Genomic DNA, 10,896 nt, shown 5'->3' on the forward strand with positions numbered 1-10,896 from the left:
TCGCTCGATGACGCCTCGCTTGCCACGGCAGTCGCCGGCGCAGGAGGAGGCCTTGCGGGGGGGGGGGGGGGGGGCGGGGGGGGGGGAGGGCGCCGCCAAATCCAGCGCCTCCGGTGAGCCACTCTTCAATTCCTCGCGGCTACGGCCCCCTCGTTCTCCTTGACCGATTTGAGCCCTCACCCCCTCCATTCGCCTCTGTGCAGACCCTCCCCAACGACGAGCTCCGCCCGCCGCTGTCACCGTTCGTGGAACGTCCTCATCGCTGAGTCTCCCCACATCCGCGACCCTCCTGTGAGCCTCGCCGCGTCCCCGCAGCCCTTGCGCGCGAGCCCCTTGCCGCCGGCGAGGCCACGGTCACCCCTGCGCGCCGTGCGCGGGCTGGTCACGCCCCTTGTTGCAGCCGTAGGGCGCTGAGCTGAGATGTTGCAAACTTTATTTTTGGATGTTGCAAGAGATGATTTTATGCTGTCGCAATAGATGATCGATTTTTATTCGATGTTTTTAATTTGTGATTTTCTGATGTTGCAATATATAATTTTGGATGTCCCAAAAGGTAAATGTTAATGTTGCAAATATTGTTTCTACATGTTACCATTTTGAGCGGATGTTGCACGAAACATGATGTAGATGTTGCGATGAGAATTTTATTTCTCGGAATCGGATGTCACAGTCATTTTATGTATAATTTTGTATGTTGCAAGAGCTGATGTCCGATGTTACCTTAGTGAATTCTCAATGTTGCAACGGAGCGTCCGATGGAAATTTCTCATCGGATGTTCGGGCGCTAGCAGCGCCGAGAAAGAAAACAACTCTAGTTGGGACCTCCGCTCTTCCTCGTGCAATTTGGAGATGCCCCACAATATGAAAATCATGATATTGTTCCACACAAAAAAATTAAAACCTCTATTTTTTTAGATAAATAAATAGCCTTGTTAAAGCCCATTATTAAAGCCCCTATGCAGATACTGTTCAAGGACACGAGATTGCTATGAACGAATGGCTTCGCCATATATTTCTTTGCTAAAAATGGGTGGCTAAGTGTCAAATGGGTGGCTAAGTGTAGGTTATTTTTCATTATTAAAGAAAAGACAATTTAGGGGTATTTGTTTGTGATTTTTTAGAATGTGTCTGAGCATGTATTTTATTAAGAGGAAAGCGATATGATCGGTAAAAACCTCAATAGGAATAGGCATAGGCTATTAAGGTGGTTACGGAGCACCACCAAGCTGGTGGCGGGCGACGCCAACTCCAACAAGAGCAGTAAGAACAACGGGGGAGGAAATACACTCAACCTGGAAAACCTAGACACGACCACTCAACTGAAACCTGCTAAAAGATACCAACATCGTCAGGGATGCAAAGGTCTCCTAAACAACAATGGTGGCAAAGCATCCACCCGAGTAACAGAAACACGAAGGCAAAGCATCCGCCGGTACAACACAACATGGTGGCAAGCATCCACCCGACCAACACAACCATGGCGGCGAACCGAAGCGAGCACCAACCACGATGAAGATGACGGCAAAGCATCCGCCAGTGAAAAGAAAGGCGGCAAAGCATCCGCCAGACGATGACCAGTGCAACCCGGACGAGGTGGATGACATTAAGCAAAGATAGGCGCAGAAGTAGAAGCTCCCCGAGTAGAGCCGACGACCACCGCCAGGAACCGGTGAATGGGCCGGAGCCCAGCAACGACCAGGCCGTGACATCCAGCACAGCTTCCAAGACGACGCCTCAAGGGAGAGGATGACGCCATTGGCGCCATCATCATCCGACCAACATGGTCAAGGTTTTTACCCAGAAAGCTCGCCGGAGGGGAGGGAAGAAGGGGAAGGAATGACGCCTTCTTGGGTAAACGGCGCCCGAGGGCGTCGCCATCATTGGCCCGCAAGCGGGCCTAAGGTTTTCGCCTACACCCCGTTCCCTCCCTAGAGCCGAAGCAATGGTCGGGTGTCACCAAAGCACCGCCACGGCACCACGCCGCAGGGCACCTCGGCCAAGCCCGGCAGCCGAGGCGCACCCATTCCACACCAACCGGCGAAAGGGGGCGAGGGGATAGGGGATGCAGAACCAAGGTGGCGGCGGCGCACCGCACCGCACCGCACCCCTAACCAGGCGTCGAGAAGACACCGGTGCAGGGGGTGACCAGCCTAGCACCGAGGCGCCGATGGCACGGGCAGCCGCGCTCGCGCCCCCAACCGGCAGGTAGTGAAGCCGAAAGAGGGGCGCCCCAACTAGATCCGCCTTCGGGGGACCCGGATCCGGCGAAGGAACGCCCAGCAGGCCCCACATGGCGGCGCCCACGACCGGCAACTGACGAAGCCGAAGGAGGGTCGCCCCAACCAGATCCACCCCGAGGGGGCTGGATCCGGCGAAGGGACGCCCTGCAGGCCCCTCACGGCGGCGGCCGGAGGCTGGCGGCGGCAAGAGACAACGGCGGCGTCAAGGTTTGCGAAGGTGAAGGGAAAGCGAAAGAGGAGGGAAGGAGGAGGGCGAATTGGACCGGGTTCGGCCCAGCCGTGGGTCGCCGCCGCTGCCCGGCCGGCTGGTCGGCGGCAGCGGCTGGAGGCGGCCTGGGGGAGGGGCTCAGGCGGCGAGGCAAAATCGCCCTCGAGTCGCGTGGGGGCGACACGGGGGGCGAGGGTGAGAAACGAGACGTGCTGGAACGTGGGGTTTATTCTGCAATTTGACTCGCTCATCTATCTCCCAGTGCAACAGTTTGCATGCTTTTAATTAGATTCATATTTGATTCAAAGCTGGAAGAAAATGACACACGAATCATAATCCTTATCGAAAAAACATGAATCATAATATATAGATGTAGCGACGGATCAGCCGAGCGCCAGATTCTGTTTATTACATTATTTCTGAATTCTGAACCACAACTGTGCAAATCAATCAGCACATATATACAGCTCTATCAGGCAACTACATAACTCCTGGGGTGTTAATTTGTGTTGTGCAGCATCTGATGATCCCAGGGCACACCACAGTGGTACAGTCCACAGGTCAAACAAACTCACATGCATGCTCATCCAAATTCATCTGACCTGCACAAATGTAATTCAACAGAATGATTCGAACGGCAACGCAAAGTAGTTATTTCATATTACAGCCACAGGATTAAACATTAAAGGAAACAGCATAGAGGTCACCAACATCAGCTATCCTTTTTATGTGTTTGTTCTGTTCCACAATTAGCTAGGAAATAATAAATAACAAAAAGTTTTTTCAGAAGTGTCTAGATTATTGAAAAGACATGAAACACAGAAGACAAACCTTTATATCGACGTTGGTGCAGAGCCAGTCCAGACCCTCGTAGAGGCCTTCTCCTGAGGTGGCACAAGCACTCTGAATGTGCCTGCAGAAACAACCAACTCGGGTGACTTGGAGTTTCAGTGTGTGCTCCTATGGTTGGACTAGACAACTCGACTCCTAAGTGAGACTAGAGTTTCAGAGGGCAGATGGAGACCATCTACGGTTGCCAAGGGACTGATGAAGGCCAAGCTCCTCTGACATCTCTGCTGTACTCATGGCGTTGGGAAGGTCCTGCTGGTTTGCAAGCACGAGCAGCGCAGCGTCTCTGAGCTCCTCCTGATGCCATTCATCCGGAGTTCATTGTCAGACGGCAAACCATTGATTGACTATATATATAATGCAAAACAGACTGAACATTGCATGGTATATGTAGTGTACCGCGTTGAGCAAGTTGTTGAGCTCATCCCTGGCCAGTCGAATGCGGTCCCTGTCGTTGCTGTCGACGACGAAGACGAGGCCCTGGGTGTCATGGAAGTAGTACTTCCACAAGGGCCGGTTCTGCAGGAAACACAAGAGTAACCAGGTTACATCAGCCAAGACAAGACAGTCACGGTAGGCACTGGGGGTAGAAAGCATGGTGATGTATACAGGGGCATGGCCGCCGACATCCCAGAAAGTGAAGCTGATGTTCCTGTACTCGATTCTCTCGATGTTGAATGCTGCAAGACGATTATAACATAGATTCAGAGCTGGTACCAAGAAGAGCTGATGATTGAATTGTATGCCTAGCAGCTGCAAACAGGTACAGAGATACTTGCATGGAAAGCGTACCGACGGTTGCGATGGTGGAGGCGACCTCGCCGGTCTTGAGCTTGTAGAGCATGGTGGTCTTGCCGGCGGCGTCCAGCCCTAGCATGAGGATCCGCGCCTCGAGCTGCTTCGTCAGGCGATAGCTGAGGCCCAGCAGCCGCCCCATCGCCAGCCCCATCGCTAGCTCGCTCGCTCTGACTAGATCTGTATGGAGCTCAAGTTGAGAGGTCGGTGATGGTCCCTGTCCCTGGTGACGCTCAAGACGGTCAATCTTCTTTCTTCTTCTTAAATCTTATCTAGTAATAAGTCGTGCAATGGTGCTTCAACACCAAGCAAAAATGTCAACAGACCGAGCAATTTCTTCTCTTACTTGTACCAAGGAATAGGAGGATATATACGTACGTGTCGAGCAACTCACAGGCACCATGTGTCCAGATCCGCCGCAAATCTTTTGTCAACTGACACCAGCCTGAAGATAAGAGTAGACAGCCCCAAACCCAAACTAGCCCAACGATACCATCACTAATGCTAACTATTTTCTCAAAAAAAAAACGCGCTCAGTCACTGTGGAAGAGATGCTAGCTAGTAGTATCCACTGGCCAGTATCTCCACTCAGCAACAGAGTGCCACACAATTCAGCCGAAGCTTTACATGCTCCCACAGAAAACGAACACCAAGCAGACCGACACCGGATAACGATTTACGATGCTGATAACATCTCTTCACGACTTCACCACATCAAAGACTTTCCAATGTCCAATCACAACTATGCATACAATAAACCGTACTCGATATGCATTCATTCATTCACAGGTTCCAGTGTCATAGCATCAATTGATCGTCAGTCAGCGAAAATTCCCATTGCATGACGGCATGACAGCCAAAAATTGATTAACACAACCAGATATAATCATCAAGGCGCACCCACCCAAAAACATTAGTTGCTCCATAGTACAGGATACACTAATCAAGAAGCATGTGTGGCAAGGGCGCTTTCATTTTTATGGGGATAAGGAGACACCTGCTGCCTCAGGCAATCATATCTCATAGTTCCACGTGCTCTCTGCAATTAGCTTTGGTGCTTTGCTTTGATCAGACAGATCAAATGTCGTCGCAACCTGCACATAGGAAGCATCAGGCAGTCAGGATTAACGAAAACCATAGAATTAAATTTACGCACACCTGCAGACATAGAATCACGAAATTCATTAAGAATGAAGACGGTGCACTCCTTGACAATAACATAAGAAACATTGCACCTTTATTATATGACAATCACAAAACCAAGGCAAAACAGCAGAATATTATATCATCTTTACCATCCAGCAGCACAGCAGAATTGCAAAACTCAATGTGGCTCAGTTTACCATAAACATTATATTAAGCGGGCCAATCCCCTTGGACTGTGTGTGTGTGTGTGTGGTTGTGGGAGGGGGGGGGGGGGGGGGGAGCGGTTGATTCACTTTTCTTCCAATACCAACCATTTGGATCATATCCTGGACTAATGCCAGAATTGATGCACTCGTTACAAAAGACTGTTTAGGACTTTAGGTACTAAGAGATTATATCCTATTCCCTCCATTCGTTTATATATGACGCTTCAAAACTGAGCTAATCAGTGCCATATATAAAAGTCAGAGAGAGTAACATTGAGAAGGTTCACATCCATAGCCTCAACTATAAAAAGTATAAAAAGTACAGATACAAACCACAATGCCCGGAGTCCCCTCATAATATATTCCTAGAGCTGTTTAAGGGACTGATTAAAGGTGTCTTTTCATAATTAAATTACCCAAGTTCCTGACCTCAAAGGCTCGAACAGCTCCAATTCTGTATGTTTAGTTCAAAAAAACTAAATTTAAACAAAATGCAAAGTCAGCAATTTTGTTTGGACTATCTTGGGATGCATTGGGCATATTTCGATTGGGGTGGGTGGGTGGGTGTGGGAGGGGGGGGGGGGTTCGGGTCGGGTTCTTGATTTAAATATATCACAAATATCGAATCTGAACTAAATCCCAAAATATCCAAAGCAAACCTCTTAATCAAAACACCCCTGTAGCAATTGCGGTCATAGGTAATGTGTAACTCTCTTTCCATCATTACTACATTTTTTCCCAACTAGACACCAACGTATCCCCTCTCAGATGTCCACAGAACAACATATACTCAACATACACCCTTTTTTTCATCACAAGCACACGAAAATGGGATTACTTTCCTTGGAATATGCTCTATTGACAAGTGGCGACCTGATATTACTACTGGAGGTAGGAGGATGAGGAATCAATGAACCCATTCCATGATCCTAATATAAGAAACGGCCATTTTCTCGTGTGCTTACACTTGGGAGTGCTCTGAGCAGCTACCAAGGAGTATAAGGCACGTCTCATTTTATAGAAATAATGAAAATGCTCTGCTGCAAGTTCCAACCATCTCCGACAGCACCCAAACCTGCACAACAAATATGCACACATGTGCAATTGTTCATGAATGCCCCATTTCAATTTTTACCCAACTGATGGCTCGTCCTTGCACGGTTCCATGTTCTTGAGTGGAAAGCAGCAACCATAGTACCAAAATGTTTGGAGGACAAAACCATATTTTTAAGTTGTACTAACTAAATGACCTTCTTTCCCCATATGCTCCTCACGCAATGCAGGTTTCGTTGATTTTGGTGCACAACCTTTACACCCAATTATGGAACCTTTATGGACCCTTCATACAGTTCAGGAGGGGATCTTCTCCCATAATTTCCCAATAATAACAGATTTTGTGTCATGCACTCTTAAGGCTTCAGAAAAAATTTCTTAGAACTGTTTCATAGACTGATTAAAGGTGTCTTTGCAGATAAAACTATGCAAAGTTCCTGACCTCAAAGGCTCAAACAGCTCCAATTCTGTATACTGAGTTCAAAGAAACTAAATTCAAACAAAAAGCAAGCCCAATAATTTTGCTTGGACTACTGTGGGATGTTTGAAGTACTGTGGGCATGTTTGGATGTGGGGTCTTGATTTATGTACTTAGCACACAGCTGAATCTGAACTAAATCCCAAAATATCCAAAGCAAACCCCTCTATTTCCATAATACCTCTGTGACAAAACACCTCTGTGACAATAGGGGCATAGATAACTCTCTTTCCATCATTACTCTATTTTTCCCCAACTAGACACCAACATATTCCCTCTCAGATGTCCACAGAACAATCCGTAGTCAACATAAAAATGCTTCTTTCGTCACAAGCACCCAAAAATGGGATTAGTACTGGAGGTAGGATTATGAGGAATTCGTGATCCCATTCCATGATCCTAATATCACGAATGGGCCATTTCTTGTGTGCTTACACTTGGGAGTACTCCGAGCAGCTACCAAGGGGTACAAGGCATGTCTCATTTCGAGTAATGATGAATATGATTAGTGCTAAGCAAGTTACAACCACATCCAGCGACACCCAACCCCACACAACCAAATGTGCACATGCGCAAGTGTTGGTGCATGCCTCATTTCAAATTTCACCCAAAACGGAAGCAGGTTTCTAGCATACAATTGGTTATTGTCATATCCTAGAAGACCTGTTGAATTTGATAAAGGTTTTGTCATTTCTGAATCACGAAGGATTCAGAATCCTCGGTGGAGCAGAGATTGATCATCAGGCATAATAAAGAAGTAGTATGTCCAAAGCAAACAGTAATACTAGGTAATAATAGCAGGGTGGAAGCAGGCGTAGAAAAATAGAAACCTTGAAGGAGCCACCGGCCTTGGAGTCCCTGCTCCACTCGAGGCCGAGCAGCTTGGTGGATGCGTGGTAGGTGCCCTTGACGGCGTCCCCTCCCTGGAACTTCCTGGTGACGGCGAACTCCCAGGCGTTCTTGTTGGTGTCGAAGAGGGGCTCGATGGTGGTGAGGCGGTCGACCCCGTGCGCGTAGGTGTACTTGACGCGGCAGCCGCCGGAGCCGAGCGAGTGGGAGAAGTTAACCTTGTTGGCGGGATCGAAGGTGACGGAGCAGTCGAGCGCGGTGCGGGAGGGCGGCGCGGCGGCGGGGGCGGGGGCGGGGGCGAGGCTGGTGGAGTGGGTGTATGTGAGGCTGACGCGCTTGTCGAGCACGAGGGCGGAGTTCATGAACTGGAAGCGCGCATCCTGCGGGCGGCAGCCAATTGGGGAGATAAGTGAGAGGGGGGAGGTAGGTGGAGGCGTGGTGAAGGAGACGAGCGTGCTAAAGGAAGGCTAAAGCTTTACCTGGTTGTGGGGCTTGAGGTCGATGAGGAAGGCCCCTGGCTTCTCGAGGGTGAGGGTGAGTCCCCTGAGGGAGGGCCCGTTGGCGAAGGCGGCCTCGGTGGCGGAGGCCTTGAAGCGGAGGTCGCCGGCGGCGGGGACGGCGAGGGTGGTGGCGGCCGTGGCCTTGTCGCCCTCGAAGCGGCCCTTGACGGTGGCCTTCATCTCAGCAGAAGCAGAGGCTTGCTCCGTCCTGTGCTGCCTCTCCTCGGAGTCTCCGCCCTCCGCCGCCGCCGCCGCCGTGTGTTTGTTTGCGCCTGGATTGGAGGGAGAACCCAAGGCACCCAACCCCGGACGCCCCCAACCCCTCCCTCCCTATCGGCATTGCACGGATCGCCGCCGCCGTCTGCTTCGTCCTTGTTGGGCCCCTACTACCTTCCTACCTACCTGAGGCATCCGGCCCGGCCCATTCATCAGGCAGGCAGCTGGGTAGGGTTCCATCGACGACCCAAATTTAACGCGAATTCATGCCAAATCACAGCCACGCAAGCGAGGTTGACCAAATGACCACACAACCAGATAACAATTTTCCACCATGACCCAAGTTTAACGCGAATCCATGCCAAATCGCAGCCACAAGCGAAGTTGACCACACAATCGGATAGCAAGTTTAACGCGAATTCATGGCAAATCACAGCTACAAGCGAAGTTCACAGCACAATCGGATAACAAAATTTCCACTCTGGGTGAGCCCTCGTCGATTCCAATGCCGATTTAATCTCTCACACGACAGGGGTTATCCACACGGGCTCCACGTCGACGGAGTGGCCGCCGGCGATGGGCACGCCCCTCATCTCCTCGTCCGCCAGCGAGTACTCGCATATGGCGTGCGGCGCCAGCATCTCCACCTCCCGCCGCGCCAAGTAGACGCAGCTCTCGCGCAGCCCAGCCGCCGGGTACAACCCCACGGCCACCACCGCCGACGCCACCGACCCCACGAACACCGCCCGCCCCGGCGTCTCCTCCATCACCCCCCACTTGCGCTCCCCCGCCGACTGCAGCACCAGCACCTCCACCTGCACATCCACCGCGTCCCTGTGCAGCCACACCATGTACAGCTTCCTCACCAGCAGGAGCTCCCCGTCGCTCTCCGCCAGGTACAGCCGCCAGCACCCGCCCGGCTGCTCCGCTTCCCGCAGCAGCGACACCGCCGCCGCACGCGCGCGCAGGTCGCCGCGGAACGCCAAGACCGCGCCATCGTAGCCCAGCGCGCACAGGCGGCCGCTCCAGAAGGCCATGTCTCTGAAGCCCCCGTGCTGGACTCCCTCGTCCACGCCGATGGTCATCCAAGAGCCGGACACGGCCGGCTGGAGCAGCGCAATCGTGCCTGCTCGGCCCAGCACTGCGGCGACCCAGCCAGGGGAGGTAGGCGGCCCGGAAAGGATCAGCTTTGACACCGGGAACACCGGGGGCGGGGGCACGGCGATGGATTGGCCGGAGATGAGGTTGCAGAGGACAACCGAGCGGTCGGCGTCCAAGGCCATGGCGAGCCAGCCGCCGATGTGGCCGCAACAGCGACCGGTGCTGACGCTCGCGGGGAGAGCGAAAGGTAGGACCTTGCGGTGGTGGAGGCTGAAGAAGGCCAGCCCGCCGCCGGCACCCGGGCGACGGAGGAGGAGGCGCGGGGCCTCGAACGGGAGGTCAGAGGAGAACGACTCCCGCACGCACGCACGCCAGGAGGCGCAGACGAGGCGGACGGCGACGCGGTCGAGCGGAACGAGGACGGCGACGATGCGCTCCAGCAGCTCCGGTGGGAGATCGGGCCATGCCGACTGGCCGACGACACAACCCCTTTGGTGCTGGATACAGGGGCGGCGGCGCTGGGAGGCCATCAAATCACATCACACGCCCTTCCTTCCTTCCTTTTCCCCCTTTCCCCTCCGACAACAGCGGACGGAGGATGGACGGTGGAGGAGCTTGAATCGAATCGATGGAGTGGGGGGATCGACAGCAGCCGATAGAAATAGATCCCCCTGCTCAACGGCCACGCTTGTTCACGAGCATCTCTCCCTTCTGAAATTCGCCTCTCCGATCTACGCGAGCTGCGTATCCCTCCGCCCGACAGCCCGCGGCGGCGCTTGCTCCCTCGGCCGATGGCCTGATGCTTCTTTGGTTGGATCTATGGTTCCTGTTCCTGTTTCTGCTGCTTCTCTCTCCTCTTCTTCCTAGTATCATGAGGATGGATGGGGATGGAAAGTCATATTATTTTAAGAATAAAGGCCGTTTTACCTCCGGACCTACGATCGAGTTTGAAAAAAAAAACTAAACTCACAAACTAGACAACCACTCCCTCTAACTCTATAAACAGAACAAATTACCCTACAAGAACAATTCAAAATGGTTTTATGGAGTGATTTTTGCTAGTGTAGCATGTGTGCCTAACCGACCGATAACATCTCAACCTTTTCCCTCTCACTTACATGCGGATCCCACCTAGCATTACCAACCTCTTTATCTTCTCTCTTTCTATCTTCTCCACCACGGTCGCCAAGACCCTCAACGTCGGCTAAAATCCAGCCGCTTCCCACCACCTCCGTCCCATTCCACTCACCCACGG

At 52.1% G+C, this 10,896-nt stretch overlaps 3 protein-coding genes across 5 annotated transcripts; all 3 read right to left on the minus strand.

The window, feature by feature from the left end:
* Nucleotides 1-2,792: 2,792 nt before the first annotated feature.
* Nucleotides 2,793-4,663, minus strand: LOC112874407 (ADP-ribosylation factor 1-like). Of its 3 annotated transcripts, none has more exons than XM_025937708.1 (7): nt 4,471-4,663; nt 4,090-4,315; nt 3,907-3,977; nt 3,697-3,816; nt 3,473-3,594; nt 3,280-3,361; nt 2,793-3,050 (listed from the first exon to the last, which is right to left on the minus strand). In XM_025937708.1, the coding sequence occupies exons 2-7, from the start codon at nt 4,244-4,246 to the stop codon at nt 3,042-3,044; spliced, it is 561 nt and encodes a 186-aa protein (XP_025793493.1). In that variant the 5' UTR covers nt 4,247-4,315; nt 4,471-4,663; the 3' UTR covers nt 2,793-3,041. The 3 variants fall into 3 exon arrangements, with proteins under 3 accessions (XP_025793493.1, XP_025793491.1, XP_025793492.1); XM_025937706.1 differs by having other exon boundaries at nt 4,439-4,662; XM_025937707.1 differs by having other exon boundaries at nt 4,090-4,583.
* Nucleotides 4,664-4,841: 178 nt separating this feature from the next.
* LOC112874408 (outer envelope pore protein 24, chloroplastic-like) lies at nt 4,842-8,666 on the minus strand. Its single transcript, XM_025937710.1, has 3 exons — nt 8,304-8,666; nt 7,806-8,204; nt 4,842-5,186 (listed from the first exon to the last, which is right to left on the minus strand). Exons 1-3 carry the CDS (start codon nt 8,502-8,504, stop codon nt 5,106-5,108), a joined length of 681 nt encoding a protein of 226 aa, XP_025793495.1. The 5' UTR covers nt 8,505-8,666; the 3' UTR covers nt 4,842-5,105.
* A 233-nt stretch (nt 8,667-8,899) lies between these two features.
* LOC112874404 lies at nt 8,900-10,585 on the minus strand. Its single transcript, XM_025937704.1, has one exon. The coding sequence runs from the start codon at nt 10,169-10,171 to the stop codon at nt 9,062-9,064; it is 1,110 nt and encodes a 369-aa protein (XP_025793489.1). The 5' UTR covers nt 10,172-10,585; the 3' UTR covers nt 8,900-9,061.
* Nucleotides 10,586-10,896: the final 311 nt, after the last annotated feature.

Source organism: Panicum hallii, chromosome 9 (assembly GCF_002211085.1).
Source record: "Panicum hallii strain FIL2 chromosome 9, PHallii_v3.1, whole genome shotgun sequence".
In the NCBI taxonomy this organism is placed as follows: domain Eukaryota; kingdom Viridiplantae; phylum Streptophyta; class Magnoliopsida; order Poales; family Poaceae; genus Panicum; species Panicum hallii.